This window comes from Lonchura striata, chromosome 1, assembly GCF_046129695.1.
Source record: "Lonchura striata isolate bLonStr1 chromosome 1, bLonStr1.mat, whole genome shotgun sequence".
In the NCBI taxonomy this organism is placed as follows: Eukaryota; Metazoa; Chordata; class Aves; order Passeriformes; family Estrildidae; genus Lonchura; species Lonchura striata.
The window spans coordinates 124529561-124555952 of record NC_134603.1 but is presented as its reverse complement, the minus strand read 5'-3'; the positions used below and the strand labels follow the sequence as shown (position 1 = coordinate 124555952).

The 26392-nt window shown below is 41.1% G+C and overlaps 1 protein-coding gene across 3 annotated transcripts; it reads right to left on the bottom strand.

The window, feature by feature from the left end:
• Positions 1-62: 62 nt before the first annotated feature.
• Positions 63-25763, bottom strand: GSDME (gasdermin E). 3 transcript variants are annotated; one of them, XM_021538237.3, is made up of 12 exons: positions 25661-25728; positions 25219-25373; positions 24014-24125; positions 21531-21761; positions 20199-20391; positions 12485-12656; positions 11394-11514; positions 6389-6577; positions 4637-4764; positions 4334-4520; positions 2911-2984; positions 63-1694 (listed from the first exon to the last, which is right to left on the bottom strand). In XM_021538237.3, the coding sequence occupies exons 4-12, from the start codon at positions 21739-21741 to the stop codon at positions 1464-1466; spliced, it is 1506 nt and encodes a 501-aa protein (XP_021393912.1). In that variant the 5' UTR covers positions 21742-21761; positions 24014-24125; positions 25219-25373; positions 25661-25728; the 3' UTR covers positions 63-1463. The 3 variants fall into 3 exon arrangements, with proteins under 3 accessions (XP_021393912.1, XP_077643577.1, XP_077643574.1); XM_077787451.1 differs by lacking the exon at positions 25219-25373 and having other exon boundaries at positions 25661-25763; XM_077787448.1 differs by lacking the exons at positions 25219-25373; positions 25661-25728 and having other exon boundaries at positions 24014-25211.
• Between the last annotated feature and the right edge of the window lie 629 nt (positions 25764-26392).

The window sequence follows — 26392 nt, the reverse complement described above, 5'->3', positions numbered from 1 at the left end:
GTTTTTCAAAGATGCAGTCCCCAAAAGAAAAACAATGGAAATTACATGCGTAAGTTATACTATTGTTTTGACATAGTATTTAATAGAAAGTTTTTGTAAATTCATTACAGAGGCAACTTTTAGTAGTGATAGGCAAAAGACAACTGTCCCACTTAACACACCGCTCCCAGAAACAGTTCCATGCTTCCAGCTCCTAAAGGATCTTTCCTTCTACACCAGCACAAAGTTCAGGCAACACCATCAGCTTCACTGAACAGATGAGATGCAGAAACGCCCACATCCCAGCATGCAGAGCTATCCTGAGGTCTCAGGGAGTGGAAAGGCACAATGGTGCTTTTTTGCAAAGTCCATGTCCTCAAGGAAAGCTGAACTGATGTGACCTTTTAAATGCTTCTTAGACAATCTGCTCAGGGCCATGTGGGAATAGAGCAGGAAACTGAGCAGAACTCCTACCCACCAGCTACGCTGCGGGGCCTGTTTACTGATCACCCCCACACAGGTGCCTGCTTGTTTGTCTCTCAGCCATCTCACGATCTTGTCTCTAAGCACTGATACTCCACCTACTTTGAACATCTTCCTAAGCCCACATTTACAGTGATCTTTGGTGCATTTCTGTTCCATCGGTTATTATAAAAAATTATGATGAAAAAAAAAAGGCAAAATAGTTAAAGCATACAGTGTTTTAGTAATACCTTTCTGTTAGTCAAAGAAACAAGCAAAATATCTGCACTGAAAATGTCATCTGGGTAAAATTATCATTTCTGTGGTGTGCAGCAGGGACCCTTCAGGTGCACACACCAGAAGGCATTGCCATGCCAGAGTTCAGAATGCAGTTTAAACAGCTGAAACTTGCGAACATGAGTAAGAACAGCAGAAAACAGAAATGCTGTACAGCGGTATAAATCCCTAAAGTGGGTCTTGGTGGTTGAAAAAGAGGCTTTGTTATTTCCTGCAGTGTGCAGTTCATATCCATAAAAGTCAACAATAATTAATAAGAGAATCTAATCAAGTACCTTTTTAAGAGCCCTCAATTGCACTTGCTCCAGAGTGAAGGCATTCTGCACACCCAGGCTTAAGGAGAAAAACAGTTGCTGCATTGCAGAACCCTGGGTTTCCAGGGCCTGCCTGTTTGCTTGCTTACAAAACGCAGTTTGTACTTTGCTGTTTTCGCCCCTGCATATTAATGCAAGCAATCTGGCTTTCACTGCCCTGCAGATTTGACACCTACCAGAGCAGCTATGTTCAGTTTCTCTCCCATGGCTCTCTTTTCTAATTTCTCCCCTTCATTCCTTATTTATGTATTTTCCACTGAAACTGCAGAGTCCCCTGGTCACCCTAATTCCTGGCTGTGCTGCCCCAAGTACCAACGGAATAGCTCTACTGCTGATCCTAAACACACCAAAATTACAGAGCTACAAAAGAAGCAACGGGCTACAGAAAAAACTGGATACTCAGTACAGGTCCTATACATTCCCACCTAAAGCATGAAATCCATACAGTGCAACATAAAGAACAAGTGGGAAGAATCTCGGTTCTTTCATAGTTACAGCTTTTACAGAAGACTCTGTCATTTCCAGATTAATGTTTGATGAAGCAAACAGCCTTTGCACGACCTCAAATCTTCTTCTGTCAGTGAGAGTGGCCACCAAAGGACTGCTCAGTGCCGCAGTGCCATCAGCTGAAGCGATGTTAGGCTGTATTCAGGAGAGAGAGCAAAGGACAGAGACATTAAAACATTTTCCAGGCATTGCTGTTCCTGCCATTGCACAGCTCAATTTCATAAAAAACCACCGGAGAGCTGACAAGGCAGCAGCAAAAGGTCAAGATTCCTTTTGCTATTAGCCCTGCAAAGTACGATGTACTGATCCAGAACCAAAGCTCTATGGCATGTTTAAGGGGAAACATCTTTCCTACGGTTTCATTCCCTGAGCTCAACTTCTCTCACTGCACTTCACACTTACCTGTCATTCTGATCAAACAGAAGAATTCCCTTTGCCCCTACATATTTAAAGGATTTTACTGTTGTTTTTCTAAGTGACTTTAAGAAACTTTAAAAAAATCACAGAATCATAGATGTTTTGGGTTGGAAGGGACCTTAAAATATTTAGTTCCAATCCCTCTGCAACAGGCAAGGACACTTTTCACTAGACCAGGTTATTCAAAGTCCCATCCAACCTGGCCTTAAATACTTCCAGGGCTGGGGCGTCCACAACTTCTCTGGGCAACCTCACCAGAGGTTCCAGTGCCTCACCACTTTCATAGTAGAGTTTCTTCCCATCTAAACCTACCCTCCCTCAGTCTGAATCCAGTCCTTGTCCTGTCACTACATGCACTTGTAAAAAGTCTCTCTCCATCTTTTCCAAAGTTTCCTTCACGTACTGGGAGGCTACAATTAGGTCACCCCAAAACATTCTCTTTTCCAGGCTAAACAAATCCAATTCTCTTATACTTTCCTCACAGGAGAGGTGCTCCATTACTCTGATGCCCTGCACCATTCCTTCAGCAGTTACAACAAATGGCCTCAGAGTTTTGAGACTTCAGGGTCTGCCAAGGCTCAAGCGCTGTTGCTATCAAAGCAAAATTTCTGTTTCCCAAGGAGAGGTGATTACTTGTTACTGAGACTTTAAAACAGTGAGACTGTTAGAAAATTAAAACCAGAGCTTAAGTCACAATTTTCTTTTGCTCCCAAGCCATGAAATCTTCCAAATACAGCAATATTCAGAAGTTAGATATCCACGTGCTGCATTTGCCTCTGACATTTGCCATGTCAGATTCTGACCTTGGCTAAGCACTGCCTACAGCTGAAATTCCCACTGGAGCTTGACATCTCCTCCTTTCTTGTGGAGAAATATGAGGACACAGCCACTCCTGCTGCTGTGCCCACGAGCACATCTCATCCCCATTACTCACCAAACCACACAAGGCTGGAACAACCTGAAGATCACAGCAGGCACGCAGCAGGACAAGGGTGTCATCAGGCAGCTCTGTGGAGCACACATTCACAGGCAAAGGTCATTTCCAGTGAACCCTGCACCAGGCTGGCTGCTGAACAGGAGCTTTATCAGGGAGCTAACAGGTCCTCCTCAGTTGGATGTTTGGAAGAGGCTGATCCAGCCCCTTCCTGCCGGCAGAACAGAATGGGATGGACAGAGGGTCTGACCATCTCTGTCCTTAAGAAAAGGCACTTGTAGAAAAGGGGGTTTCCTCCCCATCACCTTGCCTCCTCCCTAAGTATCTCCTCAGTGTTTAACTCTGAGTCTGCAGGCTGGATGAATGACTCAGGCCTTGAATAAACCATGCTCCCAAAATCCATACATGATGCCAACTTCTGCAAAGCACAGTTTGAGAGGAATGGCATAGCCGAGACTGCCTCGATGCTGGGAGATGGATTAACTGATCCCTATGGTGCCCTTCAACTCTGTAACAAAAAGGTTGTAATTCTTACCACAAGCAACAAGCATAAAACAGCTTTTGAATCTAGATCCAGCTACACTTACGTCTGGACTTTAGCAGCAGACACTACGTCCAAAGTCAGGCAATAATACTCAATTAACTGTGCCCTGCTGTTAATGGCATCTGACAATTGATACCACATCCCCAGGTTTCTCTTTTCTATTTCTTTTCTCTCTCCACAAATGAGTTAAGCTCTCCCACCTGGGTCTTGTGCACATAAGGATGCACAGTGACATTCTGCTGCACAGTGCCACAATTTACACTGGACTTCTCTTCGTTATCTTAATGTTAGGGAATTTTTTATATACAAGAGAGAAGAGAAAAATCCAGGGAAGTCTGTCTTGGACTTTGCAGGTAGCTTTTAATTAACACTGTGGTGCCAACTAGATTGTGAGGATGGCATTTGTTTGACATTTATGTTTAATCTCCTGTTTCAGCAGCTGCAACACAACCCTCTAATTGCAGCGTCTCTGTGTAAAACTCATTTTTGCTAAATTTAGTTTGCACTTGAACAATATACACTGTTACACAGGAGACAACACCTAATTTGTAATTCTCAGCATTTAGGCAAGAAGGACTCTGGCATGCAGGAAGTACAGAAATTAGCTTGCCAAACTGCAAATGCTCACACTCAGCAGAAGCAAAGTTGAGCAGTCTTGGGGGAATGTGTAATTTACACAAGAATCTGTCAGTGATTGAGGGCTGAGTTTAATTCACAGCCAGGAATGCTAAGCATAGTATACCAAACTCATAAAAAGGGAACAGAACAATTTATGTTCATGCAACTCACCAACTGCTCAAAGAAAGCCATAAAAGCTTTAACATGGAGGGAGCTTCTAAAAGGAAAATAAATTTTTTAAAAGGGCTCTTCACAACATACCAGATATAGCACTGATAAGAAGATGAGCAGCTGAGAAAAGTTCTTCATCCTGAGGCTGATATTTCTGAAACAACAGCTCACTCTTTAAATTGCACCCTAAGAGCTGCAAGAAGTCAAGGAAGTCTCTTTGTTGTTCAAGTTTTAACTCCCCCAGATCTGGCTTGTCTCCTGTGCAGATATCATCGAACTGAAAGCAAAAGAATATGCAAAACTTCTTGAAAAAAGAAAAATTCAAGCAAAAGAGAATGCTAGTACTATTCTGGAATTACTTTTAGGAAGCAATCCAAAGGTTCTTCATCTTACCATGTCCCCCAGGGCAGTCACCATTTCTTCATGGAGTAAGAGTTCACAAAGGGTTTTATATAAAGCTCTTTGCTTGTCTTCTGTAAGCTTCATAAAGGGCTGGAACTGGATCTTCAACCGTGACAGATCTTTCCCAAGAAAGCAGTGGAAAATAAAACTAAGTATTTCTACACAAATGCCAGTAAAAACAGATAACATTTTGCTATATGTTTCACAAGCTCATTTATCACCACACCTTAACATCCCTGACATCCTGATTTCCACCAGCATGAGTTATAGCGGAAGGTTTGAACAGATCTGATTTTATTTCCTAAGGAGCCAATGAAACCTTAATGCAAACATTAAGAAAGAAGAACAGCTACCAAGAACCAACATTTTGCTGTACAGTATTTCTAATATTTCTGAAGTTCAATACTTTAATGTTAAGCAACTAACTACATCTTAAATCTCCCACTTCGAAGTTTATCTCCAGAGAATGTTCATTTATATGGCAGAATGAAGAGTACTCATTAAGTACAAGGGAGTGCTCTGCATTCATTTTCTCACAATTCAACTACGATACTGAAATCTTCTGTGACATAAAATTACCATGTTGCTAAAAAAATGAAGCTTTCAAATCAATAATGCCAACTGGAAGGTTGGAATGGTTTTTTTCCACATTCCAAAAATGTGGGCATATAAGTGTTCTCAAATTTGTTTAAAATAAATTTTCCTTCATGTCACACCAGTCAAGAAACATGCTCTGTTTGAAGACATCCTTTATAACTAAAAAATTACTTCACTGGGGAAGAAAAAAGCCCAGCCACAGACAAGTATTTTGTTTATCTGATGCAATGGTATGAATTTGTCTACACAAATAACAGAAAATGAAATGTACTTCCAAATTCTTTAGTAAAAACAATTTTTTTAACTTTTTAATTTTCCAAGAGACAGCAGAGGTTAAATTATTTAAAGAAATCTCTGAGCCATTTAAGCAAGAAAAGCAAATAGATATGTCAAACTAAAACAAAAAATAGAACAGTGGCATACCATTCTTTCACAAGTGTTTTTTACACATTGTTTACTGAATAACCATTAATCATGGGTGAAACTTAGAGCCAAGAGGGTGACATTCATCAGGAGAATCAGCTGTAAGAACTCCACCAAGAACTGAGAAAAAACACGGTGTATTTTGAGGCCTTGACTGGTTTTCCTTTCTTCATTCCACCAGTAACATTCCTGCCTCTTCTTTCTACATTTCTACAATAAAAACTTGTACCTGGGCCATTATACCAATTTACAAATCTCCATTTAAATCACATTTTGATTTTCTCAGTTACAAAGCTTCTCATAAAATAATAAGGTTAAGTGAAGGCAAGGGAGATGTCTATTTCTGAGACTTAACCTATAACTGGGAAGCTTTACTGGGAGTATTCAAATAATGAGAAACTATTTTCAGTGACCCTTTCTGAATGAAATCATGTATGATCACTAAACTTGCAGAGGTTATCTGGAATGTAAAAGAGCCATCTGACTTTGTAAGATGATATTTATGACAGATGGATTCAGAATTTTCACAAAAAGAGTCCACCGCATACACTTACTGCAAACTGATTTTTTATATTCTTTCAATGCATTCTCCCAAGAGTATCTGATAAGAGCTATTAAAATGAACTAACAAGATTTCCTACTTACTATTGTACCAGATTATTTCTGCCTATCAGGTTATTTAATGCACTGTAATGTAATCATGCAAAACATTTCTGGTAATACCTTGTTTCAATATACTTATAGAAGCATCACTGGGAACGAGGTTTTTAGCCCCAGAGTACATCTCATTATCAACAGCATCTGGCTGATAGAGGAACGAAGCATCTCTGAATTGAACTGAATGAGGATAAGCTGAGCCTTCTGTACTTTCTTTTTCAAAACCTCCTTGCTGTTCATCTAGCAGACAGAACTCTGTAATTAGAAATTCAATCAAAAACAATAATTAATAAAATACACGAGCAATTACTGAATGAGATGATAGCTTGTATTTTCTAGAGTTCTCGCATGTCATTTCTCCTTGTCTCGTCTCTTCCAGACGGAGAGAACGCCAGCGGTTGCTGTGCATGTGAATTATTGAGCATTCCTGCAGCCCTGATGTTTGGTACAGTGTGTACAGACAAGACCCGTGGTGCAGCTGCCTCCTACAGAACATGACACCAGCTCCTGTGAACTAAATTAACATAGACAGAAAATAACATGAAAACTTCCTGCTGACACTGTAAACCAGAATGCTGTAGACAGAAGATGCAGGTAGGAATTCTTGATGTTTTCACAGAATCACAGAATATGCTGAGCTGGAAGGAGCCCTCAAGGATCATCACACACAACTCCTGGCCTGCACAGCACCATCCCCAAGAATCACACCATGTACCTCAGAGTGTGGTCCAAACGCTTCTTGAACTCTGTCAGGTTGGTGCTGTGACCACCTCCCTGGGGAGCCTGTTCCAGTGCCCAACCACCCCCAGGGTGTAGAACCTTTTCCTGATATCCAGCCTAAACCTTCCCTGACACAGCTTTGGGCCATTCCTTGTTCCTGGTCACCACAGAGAAGAGATCAGCATCTGTCCCCGTCTTCCCCTCACAGGGAAGTTGTAACTGCAGTGAGGTCTCCCCTCAGTCTCCTCCTGCCCAGGCTGAACAGACCAAATGCCCTCAGCTGCTCCTCATATGGCTTCCCCTTAAGGCCCTTCAACATCTTTGTTGCCCTCCTCTGCGTACTCTCTAAGAGTTTTCTTATATTGTGGTACCCAAAAACTGCAGACAGAACTTGAGGTGAGGCAACCACAGTTCGGAGCAGAGCAGGACAATCCCCTCCCCTGTCTGGCTGGGGATGCTGTGCCTGACTCTCCCCAGGACAGGGCTGGCCCTCCTGGCTGCCAGGGCACTGCTGAGTCAGATTCATCTTGCCACTGCCCAGGACCTCCAGGTCCCTTTCCATGGCACTGCTCTCCAGCCTCTCATCCCCCAGTCTGTACTTTTTCTACCCTCTAAGAGACATGCTGTAATGCAGGCAATGGGATCCATTCATGAAGGAGACACATGAAAGTATTCTCTGAGATTTGTAAGAACTCTTGAGAGTCCTTCACAGAGCTTCTGTTGGTCACGGCACTGACAGACTCCTCTTTCTCAGCCAAGCCACAGGTCTATTCTCAAGTCCTCCAGGTGGACAACAGGAGACTTCTGAGAGTCTCTAAAGGAGATCACCCAGGATGTTTCCTAACAGAATCACTCTGCAGTAACTGTCTCTCTCCAGTAACATCACAGAGGAAATAATATGCCCTGGCTGGATTACCCTTTCTGCCTCATCTTTGTGACAAGCGCTGGCCAAACTCACCCGAACAGGACTGTCCTTGTCCTGCCATCCCAGTGCCCCCAGCCTGATGAAGTTAAGGGCTTCCTGGAAGGTACAGGGAGCCTTTGTAAGAGTTATGCTGAGAAATCTGGAGTATCAAATTCTAAGCTCATGTGTCCAACACTGTGCCCTAAAGATGCAGAATACAGTCAAAGCTCTATGCAGATTCTGATCATCTTTCATTGGCTCAAATGCAAGATTTGAACCCATGGCATTGTACCCATGGCACTCTGCAGCAGGTATGAGGAAAACACAAGCAGGCTAGCAAGAGAAACTCAATTTTAAAGTAATACCTGACAGCAAAGGGAAAAAAAAAATGTAACTAATCAAGCACAGTGCTCAGATGTACCAGGAACAAAACCTAAATATAACCTTTCTGCAGTTGTAAGTGTCTGTCTTACTAAATTAAGGACATTCAAAGCAGATGAGAAAGCATGGAGAGCACTCCATCAGCAAAAAGCTTTTTCAAAGGGAAAGCAGACAAAGAAATCCCTGCTATAGAGAAAGAAAGATGACAGACCTTTATGCTTGCATAACCCTTCATGGAGAAGAAGGAGCTACAGAGGAGCAGAAAGTGATTAACACAAGCAAAGAGCATCCCAAAGCAACAAGACCCTGGACAGCAGCTGAGGCACCACAAGGCCAACTCATTCATGCTACTTTCATTGAAAATAACAAAGCTTTCACATGAACCCTGAGGAGGAAAATTGTGCTAATACACTGCCTCCCCTCCTGAGGCAAAATGATGCTAATAAGGGAAATCAAACTTTTCAGGGGATGTTGTTAAATCTTGTAATAGGACTCAATTTACAGTAAAACACAGGACTCAAAATTCTGTATTAAAAGGACCGTTAATAAATTCTGTATTGAATTCTATTACATTAATCAACGACAAACCTCCAAAAGTGCAGTTAGAGTTTGTTAGTTACTCAGAAATGTGAACAAAAATGCAATAAAACCAGAGGTGATCAATGAAAACAATAAAAAGTACTCCTTTATGTAGAAAAGTGGATATATTTGGACTGTTTAATTTACAGACATTTAAGAAAAAGCAAACCACACACATAGAGCCATGAACAGAACAAAACAAATCAGCTGGGTGCTTTTATATCCCAATTTGTAAAGGAAGAACAAGAAGCACTTCAGTGCAACTTCAGAGACACAAAAGTGCAAAGCCTAAAGCAGAAACAGCTTTTACATGGAGTGAAAAATTTGCCTGTAGAAATCAAACCAAATGATTACAGGAAAGCACAATGGTAAATGGATCAGAAAAGTATCAGATCTTTCTTCTTTTTTTAATTTAATTTTTTTATAAAAATACCCAAATATGTCCAGTTGCCTTAGTCAGAACATTTAGAAGAAATATATACCATTCTTTCTAACAGAACAACTCAGGTACTGGCATTAGGAAAGTAAAAGAAACAATAAAAGTTTACATGCATCTTACTCCACAATTATCAGTGAAGAGAATCCCTTTAGGTTACACCTACTATTAGTCACTTTCAGTCTCTCAAGAAAGGACTACATAAATCCTTGGATTTAACTTCAAAGGCTATTGCTATTTCCATAAACAGACACTGATCCCTGCTGCTCAGACATTAACAAGTTGAAGTTTAGGCTCCACCATACTCACTCTCGCTGGCAAAGCCCTAATTTTGTTATCAGTTTCTCCCCTTTACCTTCTCAATTACACTCAGGCAAGAGAAAATAGCACAAATTAAAAAAGAAAAGAGGCAGGACATAAATTGTTTAAGATAAACAATGAAACAAACTGTACTGGTTTGGAAGCTTAAAAGATCTTAATATTAAATATGAAAAAAAAAGCAGAAAAAGAAGCAGAAGTGGAAAATAAGCAGAGAAATACAGATCATTAACAAGACCCATGCATTCTCAGCTAGTAGGACATCATAATTTCATGTAAAAATCATCTAAGTAGGCTATCAGTTACATACCTATGTAGTCAGACAGCCTTAATTGCACTTCACCACTCTGAATTACAGTTCTATTATAACCATGACGTCAACATCCTCTGCTACTATCTCTGTGTTCAGTCTACATTAGAGCAATTCCACTTTTCAGAAACTTTTTACAGGTTACATTCCTGAGCCTACAGACTTCTTTAATATCAGAAGGAGTATGATGGAGAGATAATGTTCTGCATTTCTTATCCGAGTAAAGCACATCCTGGATTCAAACCTCAACTCTACTCCAATTATTTCTTCAATGTATCCCCTGTTTCTCTCCATGTCAGTCCTTCCCAACTTCCAGCTCTGCTATCTGATTTTATTCCTCCTTGCATAACATCCTCTGAAACCTCCTTCAGGTCCGTGAGTTTAAATGAGGATAGACAAGAAAGAAAAACCCAAGTGATTGTGCAGAGCAGAGATACAACTCCCCCCAAAGCCAATTTCAACATTTTTTCAACCCGAAAAATATTCGACTTGACGTAAGTAAAGCATGACCAGACAACATGACAAGGGCATTTCTGCAACCATTCTGAGGGCAATCTTTAAATGAAAGTGTGAGCTAGAAAAGTTTAAATTCCAGTCCTGAATGAACGATTCTGTTCTTAACATGACTGGTGTCTAAACATTCCTGGTTGATAGTTGATTTACATTCAGGTCACTGTCTGCAGCAGGAAAAGGGAATAGTCCAGGCCAAGGGCCAGCTGGCTGGTAGCAAATTGCAGCAAAAGACATGGACAATAAATCTGAGAGGATCAGTACCTTGCCCTTGCAGTTATTGAAGTTTGCTCCCAAATTTGCCCTAAACCAGAACAGCTGCATACTGGGCTCTACTGACAAGACTGTAGCTGGTGGATTGATAGAACTGAATTTTCAACTGGTAAAGTGCACTTAGAGTGCTATGTCCGGTTTTGGACTCTTGAGTACAAGCCCTACCTTCACAGACTGGAGATATTTAGCAAATAGCAGATATTAAGGAAAAGAAATTCACCACCATAGTGGTCAAATATGGGAACAGGCTACTCAGAGGAGAAATGGAATCTCTGTCTCTGATGATAAATCAAAACTTTATAATAGACAAGGATATGAGCAATCTGATCTAACTGAACTTAGATCAAAGTTCAAAAGTTGGGTCTGCCTTGAGCAGAGGCTCGAGCTACACAATCTCCTGTGGTTCCCTGAAACCTAAGTCATTCTGAGTTTACAGTATATTCAAGCAAGTAAAAAAGCATTACTATATCAAAATTTTAAAATTATTTAATCTGTATTTCTAGCACAAATAACTATCAAGGCAAAGGACAGCATACAACATAACCACCTTCATGCACAGGGAAACACAAAAATCATTGTCTGACAAACAGCTTTGTCCACAATTGAACTGGGTGCCACAAAAGAAGAGCTTTTCACTTACCAAACTGGCCATTGTGCTTTATAAACAGTTCAATTACACCATAGGCAATAGTGGTTGCAGGAGGAATTTCCAGGATCACGCTAGAATCCTTCACCAGACTTCCATCCTCACTTACTGAAACCTGCAAGACAGATTTATTCACCATTTATCTGATTCAGCTACTGCATAGCTTAAACAGTAATTAAGGTGAAAAATGCAGAGGGAGAATAGAATATGCTTTATTCTTCATGATGTCTCATCAAAGTGTTACACCTTACATCTGGCATCTAAGAAAGAAATGAGGTAAAAACACAGTGCCAAGAGCTGCTCTCACTCTCTTAGCTACCCTGTCCTAGCACAAAGTTGAGCTCCAGGTGCAGCTTTTGCCACACATGAAGCCCCATGTCACTAGGAAATGAGCACCCACTTGAGTGTCCTGCCTTGCCTTGCCCAATTCTACTGTGACATTTCTTTTGCCCAGCTGGAGGCTGGTACCAGGAAGGTGGCACTTGAAAAGGGGATTGCTACACTGCAGTTCCTGGATTCCTGCAACTGGAGACACACTGTACATAGAACTGATTTCCAGCTTTAAAAAAAAAACAAACTTGCAATAAATGAGCACGTTTTGACTTTGGTAGTTCCTTCTCAATTCATAGGCAATTGGTCAGATAGCCTCATAATGCAGTTAATCTCTACTCCCATGATCCCAATAAATATGAAAACTCAGTAGACACTGCAACCATTTGTGATGAACGATTACTTGGCTTTTCAAATAAATGTGATTCAGCAATGCATTTTGCTATTCAATTGCAATGAATTGTTTTAGGTTTGCTTCATGCTCTCTGTAGGCAGGAATCTACAGAGAAACGGAATCACAATTCAATAGTATTGATGGAAACTACATTCCAGGCTCATACAAAAATATGGCATCTTTTGCCAGAAAGACAATGGAAAAAACATTTTACCATACAGAATTTTCACAACCAAGCACTGCAGTTTGTTCAGCACATTAGGAAAGTACAAAAAATACTCTGAAGTCCATTTGGAGAAATAATTTCTTCTCAGATAATGTGTAAATGTTCTAATCCTTGCATATTTTTAGTAACTTTTACCTTTATTGTTTTTGCAGTGCATCCCATCACACCACTGACTTTTTCTTCTGTCTGGATATGTTCGGATATTGTACACCTCTGAGTTGTAATTATCTTTTCTCTCAAGATGCACAACACCTCACGCTTTCTTTCTATTACTTGTTGCAGTAAACTACTGTTTAGATCTATTGTTCTGAAAAAGAAAATATACCATTAACAATACTATAATGTGGAAAAAAAAAGAAAACCAAAACCAACCACATTTTCTTAATTGCTTGAAGAAGCTTTTATTGTAAAAATGACAATGGTTGCTTTATGAGCAGCCTCCTCAAAATGATGTCCTCTTTTGTTATTTGGCAGCAGTAAATATCTGTATTCCACAGTAAATCCTCACATACATATTGAATATATACTGAATTCTTGATTCCCTACTCTGAGCAAAAACTGTTGTCTGGATAATTTCTAAGCAAACAAAAAAGCAAGAGGGAACCAAAGGCAACTTTAAGTTTCCTGGGTAATACAAAACCAAGCAGTCAGGCTCTTGAACATTGGACTGAATCCTCTCCTACTGTGAGCTCGCACTGACATTGCCACGGCAGGAGGACACAAATGACAGCAATGCCTCAGTGCCAACCCCCACTGCTTGCTATGGATCTGTTTCAGCGCTCACCTAAACCCCAAACAGGCTGAGTGGGACCAGCACTGACTGAGTATTTCAAAGGGCTGAAGGAGAAAACAGAAGATTTCATTGATTTTGAGACTGGGGATTACTGAAAAAACCTCACCTGCTTCAAAGTCCTGTGTTATTCATTGGTATAGACTCAAAATTTAAAATTGGTGATCAGGACTGTCACGGTCAAAAGAGAAACTAACTGTGGGGGGAGCTCAAAACTCTAGCCCAGGCACCAACTTAATAAACCATCTGTACTCCACAACATAATTCAGCATCTGTTTAAATGCTGCTGGAAATAATTCTAACATTAGGTTCTTCTTAGAATGAGCAGAAGATAGAAAGTGAACTCCCAGAAACAATACAGGTGGTTTATCTTCTAGGAAAATGTTACAAAATCCACTACCTTGTCTTTTGGGGTGTTAACAGACTTTCTGGTGACAGTTAAAGCAACTTCTTAATTGTATTTAATTGATTAAAATGTGTCAATTATATTATACTTTTGCAAAATATTCACTGGAGGTCCTCAGATGAGATGTTGTATTTTTTAGGAACAGAATCTAGCAAAACTGTTGGAAGATTAAAGGACTGCTATCCCAGCCTCAAATTATTCAGTCCTTTCTCCTCCCTTATATTGTAAATGGCTATTCATGGAGCTAAATGGCAATTTCCCAAAAATGTGACAGAAAGACATGTCTGACTCCAATTAATTTAAATCGAGATATCTCCACTTTTAATTAAAAAGTTTTAGATTTATTAGATTCTGGAGTTTTGAATTTATGCAGTCTGTATAAGTCTGAAGTCAGCTGGGGTTTTTATTGAATTAAAAATATCCTCAGGCAATTTTTGATCTTTGGAGAGTTACATGCTTATATGAAAGTTCAATCAGTTGGAATGAACTGTCTGAAAACCTTAAAGTTGATTGTTTAGACAAGGGAAAGAAAATACCTCTGAAGCAATGCAGCAGCCCCAAACATTCCTGAGATTATTAATACAACCTTTTCTCATTTGGTGCAAAGTCATGCTTTATGCTTGGAATGCAATGAACCATTGGATTAAGCAAAAATTCAAGAAATATCAAGCAGCCACAAACCTCATCATTCTCAGAAGTGTCTGCCAAACCAGAGCCATTATTTACAGTCTATCAAGCCTATCATATATGTTACAATAATTATTAATGTTTTTAAAGTGGTGTGCTAAGCAACCTAAAAATACAAATTAAAAATACTAAGAACTTGCAGTTTTAACATTTGACCTAGGGAGCCATAGGGGAAAGATTACAATGAAGAAGCAAAAAAATAAGCATTTGCTTTCAAGTGTATTTTTTGACTGTTCAAAAGGATGACAAACTTGCTGAATATCTCCGAAATTTACAGGAAAGAAACCCCTCAAACAAAGGTAGAAAAACACCTATTAAATAAAGATTTGCTATTTCTGAGTAAGTGTTAATTGAAAAAGCCTACAGAATATGACCTAATGCTATGGAAATGAATTACCAAACAAATTCAAGAGACTTTTGCTTCTACAGTACCCTGCCTGAGGCAGGACTGGCTCAGACCCTGTCACACTGCTGGCTTTGAGGTCCAGATGCAGAAGCAGCAGCAGAGTGGCAGAGCAGAAGAGTCAGAAGATGTTACCTTGCAGAGGGGCAGTGAACAAATCCCGGAGGCAATGCTGGAAGAGCTGCTGCAGCACGGAGGGCTATGGAGTGACAGTGACACACAGGGACACAGAGCTACCTGCTGCTGCAGCACTCCCCAGGCAGTGCCCAGAGGTGACCTGAGATCCCCTGCACAGAGCTGAATGTGTGCCAGGGACAGCCACTGCCACAGCCCCAAGGTTCAAATGCCTTCAGTGGGATGTGTCCTATTGTAAAGCTGTCAGAAATGTTTTCCTCTGCCCAGTACATCTAGTGAGCTCCAAGTTCAGAGCTTTCAAACACATAGCCTTGCCCACAGCTACAGAAACCTCTTCTTTGAGGATAGCACAGTTAAGTGCTTTCCTCTAAACTTCTGGCACTGAACTTTCTATCATAAAACAGAACTCTGGGGTTGCATGTGGGCACATCATGAGTTATTACTGGGGCACAGCCTGTTGAAGGGAAAATATTCTGCTCTCCTCAGCAACTCAAACAGGAGATGACACAAGGTAAGCAAGGACCCATCTTATCTAAATTATCGCTGAAAACAGTCATCAAGAGCAAACCACAAGAAGGTTAAAGTTTGATAATCAGAACAGGGCTTCAAGTATTGCAGGGCAATGGCCGCTGAGTCTATGAGTCTATTTTTGCAAGAACTGAACTTACTTGCCAGCCTAACACTGAATATAAGAAAGTATCTGAGTAACACAAGATGGCCAAGTTAAATCTCTGAGAATACATTCATGCAAGGCACATAAATTGCATTGAATTTTTTTACTTTACAGGTCATGTTTCAGAGCTTTTACTTCTGTTCTACAAACGTGGCTCTTACTATCTCTTTCACTCTGCACAGTACAAGAGCCCCCACCAACCCTGTGCCATTTGTACTACATCACCATTACCCGTCCCACCCCAAGGAGCTGAGCTGAAGCACTCAAAAATAACACAGTAGAAAATATAATGAGATGTTGGTTTGCCAAGTCCCATTATCAACACACAGAGTACAAGCCTGTATAAATAAAAATTATTTTAAAAATACAAATTAGGGGTTTTGCTTGATTGTTTGTTCTGCCTAAACAATGTTCCTGAGGTCAATGATTTACTATGCTGGAAGTCTTACAGGTCAAACATGTAAACAAAATAATTTCTTTGAGTTTTGGTCTCACTCCACATTTAACTAGATTAAACACTTTTATTCTCCTGTAATGCGAAGACTTTTTCAACTTCATTCAGTATTTTTCTTCTTGCATCAGGAAAGAAGTAGACAATAGAGGCACAAAGGCAATTTGCTGCAGACTGGAGTCAGAAAAGAAAAGAGAAAGGTAGAAACCAAATAAAGACAAGAAAAAACAGACAACACCTGGCAACATAGCAGGCTCTCACAGTTAAAGTAGAGAGCACGAGCAAGCTCTAAACCCCACTGCTGAGACTGAGGGTCTTTCCTTTAAGCAGAGAATTTGACCTCATTTCCCACAAAGGAGAGGCCATAGGGCCATTTTTCCATCAAATCCTGTCTAACCATCTCGGTAATCCACCCACAAATCCTCAAAGCAAGGTACTTGTCGATTTCCTACAAATACCAAAAAGAATTGGTATTGTTGTAAGTACTCTCCATCCTCACACTGAAATCACCACTGCTGCTTGTCTGCACAAATTTTCACTGGTCCAAACTACTTACAAGTAAAAAACCTTTTCAGTCCTGTACCGGGCAATGTCACCTCAATACCCCTCCTCTCCCAGCTGCAGAGACACAGACAGCTCATGCTCACAGCGCCTGCTCCACTTCACTTATAATGCGCAATAGTCTGATGTCTTCCATACAAATACAAGTGAGAGTCTTCACTCAGCTTTGTTCCTGCTCTAATAGGGATGAGTATCAGAGAGTAAAATCTCACTGCCATTTTCCAGCAAGCACAGATGCATATTTCTTTTGTTAATCCACTTCAAATATAACCTCTCTGACCTACTTCTTACAGAACACAGCATCTGCAATAGTCAGCTTATTGATAGCATTTTGCTATTTTCCCTACAGAATAACCCGACATGTACTTCACAGAACATCTTCCCTAAGAATAACAGAGACTTCTGAGACTGCAAGTGACAGGTAGTTTCTCTAGTTTCTATTTGACATACTCCTTATTTTTTAAATCACAGGCACATACAATTGCTTTTATTCAATCCTGTCCCACAACACTTTGTGACTTTATATTACCTCATGTAGCAGCTTAGGCAGAAAACAGAATGGTTTTCTCATCACACTCATAAATGCTCAAGGAGTTTTAAACAATAAATCACAAAACGGTCTGAATTTCCACTGTACTCAGATTAAGAATAAACATTATTTTTGTCTCAGGATGGACAATACTATGCAGTTTTATTAATTCAACTAAAGTGCAATAAGCAACAGTAGGAAAGTATCTTTCAGCCATGCCAGAACATGCTGCTAAAAACAGAATTCTTTTCCTAATATGCCAATCACAGAGTTAGGAATCATTCACACAAAATGATAGAAGTGTGACAGGCAATTTTTTCTGCAGTTGATGTGAAGTGACTGACTGCTATCACTGTCTTCTCAGAACTTCTGATTCAATCACCTTCCATGACTTTTAGTGAAATGGTAAAAAACAAACAAGCACATTTGTTAATATATGAGAAGAACAGAGATTATAATATCCTCATAATCCTTTTTACTGGAGAGAAGAGGACAGAACAGTTGAGGTTGGACAGTCATCTGGTCCAACCTTCCTGTTTTAGCAGGGCCACCTAGAGCAGTCTGCCAAAGATCATGTCTCCAAGGTGGGGAACTCCACAGTTGCCTCAGGCAACCTGTGCTCAGTCACCCCCACAGTGAAATAGTTTCCTAATGTTCAGACAGAGCCTCCTGTGTCTCAGATTGTGCCTATTGCTTTCTGCTCTGTCTCTGAGCACCACTGAAAAGCGGCTCATCCAGCCTATACTTCATCAGCTTCTCTAAGAGGACCTTATGGCAGACAGTACTGAAAGCATTAAAATAGAAGACGGAATAGCTTAAATCCATAGCAAACCAAGTGAGCTAAAGGCACAGGACTCTGCCCCCAGTCATGCATGTATCAGTATGTTACAGTGCTCTGTGTACTAGCAAGCACTATGTAATACAAAATCAAAAATAATGTAATAGCAAATATGGCAAGTTTGTGCACCTAAAACTTATAATTTAACTTTATTTTCAGTATTGCATATTATGTTAATTATTGTGTTCTGCATTTACAATGTCATTACTTCTGCAAACCAGGAAGCATCTCATCCCAAATCCTTCAGCTGTCACCCTTTTTCAGAAAAAGGAGCCAATGCAGCACCTGGAATCTAATTAAAAATCAGTAAGATTCTCCTTCAGAAGGTTCACCTAAGAAGTGACAGGAAACTGATTTCCTGCCACTGTGCACTTTCAGCTCGCTCAACTCTGAAGATTCACATAACTTATTTTAAAAGGCACATCAGCTTTGACTTTTTAGAGTTTACTGCTAGTAATCTGCAATTTTTAATTAATCAGCCTGATACAAGAACATTTTAAAAATGCAACTTAAGTAAGTTATATATGCAGAAATAATAAATTAAGCAATGATTGATCAAACAAGCAGAAGCACCACATGCTGTTAAATGATATCAAAAACAGTTTGCTGCTTCGCATTTCACAAGGCCTGACAGGTAAACATGTTCTTAAAAGTACTGTAATGTTTTGCATCCAAAAATCAATAACTTGTAGGCATCAGCACTCCTGAATTCCACACAATACTCATGAACAAGATGAAATCCTGAAGCTCAGACACAATCAATCATAAATCATAGAATATTTATGAACAAGTAGAATTTCATCTGTAAGGCATTGCCAACAACTTCCAGTGAGCTTCTGCATTACACTGGAACAAAAACTAAAAATACTGCTATCCTCATCATTTTCAGTGACCTGGCAGAAGGCAGACTGACTCAGTTTCAATTATACACTATGCATCATAAGCTTTAATAAGCTATGAGCATCTTTTTTATGAACTAAGACCTAGTGCCTTGCATAAAGTAGCACACTCATCAACTTCAGTTAGAAGTCACACATAGATCAGTGCAGAGCTACTGATTTTCAACACTCAAAAGAAGGTAACATATTTCTGAGTATTTAATTACATAAAGGATTGTAACTCCAAGATGTGCTGATTTGTTGTGGGAGGATTCTTTTTGTGAACAAAGTAGGTAACTACAAGTAAAAGCTTACTAATCTTAAATGAAAGTTAATGTAGTTTGTTTCTCCATAGGACTCTATCTAGTGCTAGAAACAAAACTCCAAATCTTGACTGAGACTATTTTCTTGATACTAGATGCAGATTAATTTTACATGAGCCTGGTACACACCTTTAGGCCATTATTTTCTGCTTTTAATAAGGCATTTAGTACAAAGAGAACAAGGTGCCTTTTTAGAATAAATTTGTCAACTTGTGAACACTCACAATAAAAGGAACACCATCCATTTGTTCCTATGAAAATGGAGAACTGATTATTCTAGAACATCAGTGTATCTAAAGCAAGTTTACATTGCTTCTGACAACTTCTGCATTGAGAATAAAAACCTATCTTTATCTTCAGAGTATCAGTAAAGGCTATTTAAATTCACTACAGCCCCTGCTACAGATCTAGAGTACAATGCTGCCACAAATGAAGGACCCTCATCTCCCATTGAGTCTCAACCTGCAATAGAGTAGACCTCTGACTTGTCAGCTGGTTGTCAAATAGGCCTTGGTCCATGACACTCCCACTGCAACATTAAATAGATTCAGAGCACGACAGGAATCGAGGAAGCGTTGCATATGTTGTAAAATAAAGAATATGGTTCCTCTCAGTTAATACAGTGTATAACAGGAAGCAACAGATCTGTATTTTGTTCAGCTAGTAGAATATGCATTGACTATGCTTGCTCACCCTTGCTATTCCTTTAACTTCAAATAATCCCATTTTCTAGCATGGTCACTCACACACACAAAATTACAAAGCCTGCTTACAAGAACATTAGCAGTTCTGAGTTCAATTTCCATATTCAATGCCCCAGTAACACAGAGAACTAATTAATTTTTTTGTCCAGATTGTTACCTCAGTACAGTCCCTCAAAGAAGGGAGGATTTAGCTCTTGTCCCAGGTGGCAGTTCATGCAAAAATGTAAAATGAAGTAACAGAGAAATGTTTTTAAAACAAGAAAGGCAAAAGTCTGACTAACAAGATTTCAAAATATGGAGAATTTAATTTTTGTATATATGATTTGTCATGAATATGAAAGCTTACAATAAAAACAATTTTCAAAATGTGGCAACACTACAAAATCAACTGGTCAGTGACCACAGCTGGCCCAAGTCTTTTCAGCTCAGTAATCTCGCCTGGCCACTACAATACCCACATTAGAAACATACCTGTCCTTGACATCTTTCATAAGCTGCTGCAAGTCAACCTCCTGCTTCTTCAGGTTTCCAAATGAGGACTGGTTTTCCACGTAACCCTTCCCTCCAGCTCCCAGGTTGAACTTCACAAATGATGTTTCAATACTTCCTTCAATGCTTCCTTCAAACGTCCCCATGTATTTTGCAAAGTCAGACTCCACAATCACTACAAAAGCAGTAACAGTAATTTCTGTGAAGAGAAGTGCTGAAACCATCCTTAAGGGATTGGAGGAACAGATACTTACTGAAAATATGGCAAGTTAGCAAAGGCAAGGATCAGTATGAACAGGTAAATAATGAAATTTACATCTCTGCAACTCTTGCATCTCCTCTCTTCATGTTTTCATGATCTTTGCTCTATTATCTTTAGTATTTTGCCATTTTAGGAAAACGTAAAGTGACTGAAGTGCTGAACTCAGACTCTATTAAATATTTACAAGGAATGATTGAAAGTTATTTCAGCTACAAAGAAAACTACAAAGCAGACCTGCTTGTACAATAGTGCTAGTATTTTGGCATTATTTTGACACATCCTCATCACAGGGCTGTCCCAAAGCTCACTGCAAACCAATAGAAAAATCTAACTGGTTTAAAACAACTCTGAATTTTATATACCTAAAAAACAGAGAGCTGACTCTGAATCAGCTATATTTCCAAGTCAGCTACAATTAACTTCTTAGGTAAGGGAGTTATCTATTTTCCTGTATGGAATTATGAAATGTCCAGAAATATGGGATTCTATCTCATTAAGCTTAAAACATGGGTGGAACTGCTATAGTTGGATGAAGAAAAAAGTACAAGGGTCAGCCTTTTTTAACAGTCTGTGCAAGACAAACAGAATGGGTGGTAAAACTCACTTAGCCTGGCCTGGAAGCATTCCTTGGCTACTAACCCAAACAAGACACTGTTTATTCACTGCTTTTGACCTGAAGCACATTACAGTTTCACACTACTATCACATACAACCCCTTATAATATTCTGGGGATATTACTGTAGCTGCAAGACAGCCACTGTTATTAAATAGTAGGTCTATACAGCCTGACAACATTCAGCACTTAATTTAACACTCTACCCAGGCAAAAATTTCTTCTTTTTTTAACTAACATTTATTAATACCAGTTTTAGTTACATAAATGATCAAGTGAGAAAAGATCCATTAATCTCATTGTCAAGGATGGAGGCTTCCTTCAGACCATTCCTCTGAAAGGAGCCCTCTAATAACATAATTGAGAATAATAACAAAACAGATTAGGAATTGTACTGTTTTTATCTGGACTAATAGTGCTGCCCGAGTATGACTTTACCTGGTTTTATTGGTTTGTCTTCAGTAAGGACATCACTCAGGGTGACTGTCAAGAAATGATACTTGGGCTTCTGCCAGCACCAGAATTTCCTCCTCTTTGTAACTAAGCTCAGAAGCTGCAGCTTGTCTGAGGCGTTCAAGTTGGAGACAGGGATCAAGTCACCTCCACTGTCAGTTTCTCTCACAAAATTCTTTGTAGCTTTTCCAAACATCGTGGGGAATCAATTAAGGCCTGAAAGAATACATCAGTTTTCAAACAACTACAGTTAGAAAGTATAAATATTTACGTTTTCCTTTTGAGAAGTCCTTCAGAGAATTGGTGTTAACAAAGGAACACCATAGTGTTTTCACCCTATCTTCTCCACTCTGAGCTGGGAAGGAGTTCAAATCACTTGTCCTAGTGCAAGTTTTCTCAGTAACTAATAAAAGAATTCTAGTTAGGAGGAACATTCACAGGTTACTAATCTGTTTGGGAGGAAAAACTTACACAGCCTACCTGAAATTCTATGAAAAAGAGTCTACTAATGAGCACCCCGTAGAGACCAACTGTGATGAGGAGAGCACCGGGGCAGTGGCAGAGGATTTCTGCCTCTCCACAGGATCCTTCTTTTATTACCTAACATAAAACTTACTCCACATAAGGCAATTAGGTATTACTCACACAAATTATCTTGATCTTTTTAATAGGGAGTAAACACATGGATGGATAATAACAACTGTTCTATAAAAAGCACCAAATACGTGAGCTGGCATCTTTGTTACTAAATTTTATTTCTGAACTACACCCTTGGAAAGTTCCAATTAATTTTTTTATTTATGAACTCTTTTTTAACTTCAATGTTTTCCAATTTGCTATTCTTCATTTGCATAACTACTGCTGAATTGAATATACCTTATTTGCAACTGTTATTCACAACTGTTATTCATACCTCTTACACAACTACATACATTAACTTACTGTTGCTTTGCAATGATTTTAATTAAAAATTACCAGCATCTCTTATAACGTAAGGTTCTCCTTATCCCCAGGAATATATTTTCCGGTACTTAAAAAGAATGATTTCCAGTAAGGGAGACTGGCTAAAGACACAGAAGAAATGGTAAAAACAACCATTCACAGGTGCTAAACAAACAATTGCAATAAATTAGTATCTGATAATTTTAAAGAATCTTTTAGTTTTTCAACTATGTGTTACCTGAGCTAATGATATCTCCAGAATTAAATACTTTTTTTTTTTTTTTAATCCAGCAGCATTCCTTTAAGTCCCCCTGCTGACACTGACTGGAAAATTCAACTAAGATCATAAGACGTCTCAGCTGAGTATTCACACTTCCATGATTAATTACCTGTCTTGCTCCACACAGATCTTAGATTTGTCATTTACAATCACAGACTAGAGTAAGACAGGGCAGACTTCAAACAAAAACTGATACTGCAGTGAGCACTCAGGATTATTGACAGAAAATGAAAACCTGAATACAGATTATTAGTGCTTGGACCACAGGCTTCATATTTTATTATCAGTGAAAAAAGCCTTTTTGCAGACGCAAACTGACCTTTTCATTAGTTTTTCCCAAATTCTATTTCAGATATTCCACACAGTATTTAGAAATTCATGATGAGGTATTTAGTTCCTCATCAATCCTCTATGGATTAGCCTGTGTAACAAATAAAGGGTGTTTTCCAACACCACCTGCATCAAAAGGATTTGAGCAATGTCTAAGTCGCATAACATTTTACTAAAGAGTCTTCTGGGGCTTTCACTGTAACTGCAGCTGCAGCAAACTCTGCAGTACTACCTCAGCTGTGGGCACTGGAAATATTTCCAGTGACTTCTTGTTCTCTGACCTTTTCTTAAACTGAACTCAAACTGATTTTTTTGCATTCTTATGTGTCTCCTCCTTAATCTCCCTGGTTTTTATCTCAGTGAGAACACTTGCAACAGAATAAAGCAGTGCAGAGCCACTGCAGCAGAAAAGGAAAAAGAAAAAACAAATAAAACTTCAAACCAAAACTAGTTTCCTTTATCCACAGGACTTCTTTTGCAGCAGTCTATATTTTGCAAACAGTCAGATTACTCATTTGTTATCAGGAAGATAACAAAGGGGACCACCAAGAAAATTCTCACTGCCTGCATTAGCTGCCTTTGCCTAGCATAACCTTCTACAAACATTTTGTACTTTACATGACAGCTCACTCACCCTGATGCCCGTGCTACACAGCCAGCTCACATAGGCATAGTCTCTGGGAAAAAATAAAAGGGCCACCAATTTCTGAGTTTACCATAAAACAAATTGCAAAACCAGGTCCTAATATTTGGCATTCTTACCAACTCACTAAATCTCATGAGATGAACCACTGCATCAGACTGTAACACTTCCAATTCATAGTGTTTTGCCTTCATTCCCTATCACCACTCTTGACAAGCAAAAGGAACAGCCAGGGAAGAGGACAGAGTGCTTTTGAGGACTAGCAACACTCACCAGGCAGGAGAGATGGGGCAGTTTTCAGCCTCAAAATGACCGCAACGTCTCCCACAGTTTGCTGTGCTGCTCACGTCTTTGCAGGGAGCATATTTTGCTGGTGTAGATGTATCTGCAAATCAAGAACATTCTATCCAAATTCCTGCCTATTTGTCTTCCAATATAGCACCTTTAACACAGATTTGACAATGCTCCTAAATACCTTGCTTCACGACTTCTCAGAACAAAGACACAGAGCAATCATGCCCCTAGGCAACATCAGGAAGTTAATACAGCCACAAGGCTCAACAGCATCCTGACTGAACAGACAGGGAATAGGTACGGACTCAGGTTTAAGAAAACTGCCTTGGGAGCTTCCTCTGGAAATTTTAATAGAGCTGTGCTTGGTTTGACAGAAATAAAAAGCAAGGTATCAAGCTGGTAGGAAATGTCCATCAGACAGAATTCACTCTTGCAGATGGACAGCTAGGCATGAAAAAGAAAAGGAAGGAGTATCTTCCTTGCCTACCAAAAATTCTAAAATTAACCTGAACCCAGACTACAGGAAGATTATTTAATGGCAAGGATGAGAACAAATGAAGACAATGAAAGCAATTTCACCATTTATCTAAACAAATCTCATCCCTGCTTCGTTGCTTTATTGCTCCCTAACTCATTATAGCAGGACATTAAATCCAAAGTGACATTCTATGAGCAGTGTTTGCCTCTGTCAGTTCAAACGAAACCAGAGTTGGCTGATATTTCCTACATTCTGTTTCTCTCACAGAAAATACAATTAATCAAAATTTTCTTTTATTGCATTTAACATAAGATTACACAGCACACTGGGCACAGAACACAGGGAATTTGGTAGCACGGGGACAACTGGATTGCCAAATGCCAGCACATCCATTCCTACAATCCAAGCTGAAAGGAAACACAACACTTGAAGGCCAAAGAGGAAGATTTTTTATAACTAAAGTCTTAGTGCTGGAAGAACTGTTAGGCATTAACCACTTGGTAGGAGTAGTAATGGCCTTGGAATCCTCCAGGAGTATGAGTCTGTATCGGAACGGAAGTGGAGCATGGAAATGACGACATGCACGTTACATATTTTATTAAAAACACTGCATTCACCTCTTTTCTAGATAAAAAAAAAAAAAAAAAAAAAAAAGGTGCACCCATAGAACTAACACACAACGCCTAGAAGCGCTGCCCACACGCACGTGGTCCCCAAAAACACCTCCAGAAGATTTCGGCCCCGGCTGAAGCCCTCTGCTTGTTCCTCGCGGGCTCTGCAGCACGTGCCCCAGAGCGCGGTGCCGCAGCCTCGGGCACCCCGGGGAGATGCGGCGCCTTTCCGCGGCCGCGGTCCTGCGGGCTGAGGGAAGGGAAGGGCTGAGGGAAGGCCTCGCGCTGCCCCGCCGCTGGGTGCGCGGCCCCGCCGCCTCCCGGGGGCGGCTCGGGCAGGGGAGCATCGCCCCACCGTGCCGCCGCTCGGAGCAGCGCACGGGCACCGCTCCGCTCCCCGCGGGCCGGGAGGGACGGCGGGGCGCGGCCCGGCGCCGCAGCCGCTGCCCGTGCGCCGCGGAAGGGCGGAGTGCCAGCGCCGGGAGAGGCGGGCAGGGCCGGGCCGCGCCGCCGCCCCGGGCCCGCTCTCGTACTCACGGCATTCCCGGCGCTCCCCGCCGCCGCTGCCGGGGATGCGGCGCACTCCGCCCGCGGGGCGTGCCGAGCCCGCCGCGCCGCGGGCGAGGCTGAGCAGCGGGTCCCGCGGCCGCGGGGGCTCCGTGCCGGCAGCGGCGCGGCGCGGCAGCGCAGGCCCCGCCCGGGCGGTGCGGCGGGAGCCGCGCCCGGGGCCCGCCGCCGTGTTGAGGCGCGGAGCCGCCGCCTGGCACGGGCGGGGGCCCGGGCGCTGCCGCGGCCCTGCGAACCCTCGGGGCTGCTCCTGCCGCCCTCCCCATCCCGCCCGTCTGCCCGAGCTCCCCCGGGCGCTGACCGGCCTCCCGTGCGGGTTGGAACGAGGGGCTGCAAGTGTCCCTCCGCGTGGGGCGGTGGCTGCCCGCGGCAGGTCTGGGTGTGGAGCAGTCCCGTTAGTGGGCCGCTGGAGAATTCCTGCTGGGATGGGACAGCTGCAGCCTGGCAGGTAACACTGGCAGCTGTCTGTCCCTCCAGGTAATTGCGTGACAGCGATGTTCTGTGACACGCGTGATGAGGACATCTTTGTGACAGCCTCTCAGGCCCGGCTCGGGCCGCCCGTGCTCAGAAATGCTCGGGGTCAGTGCGAAGTCGCTGGAAGGAACAGCCCTGCCAGGATTTTGGCTGCGAGTTTGCAGCTCTGGGTTGGCACTGCGGGGCTTGGGAAGCCGCCGTGGACCGAACGGAGCTCCCAAGTCAAGG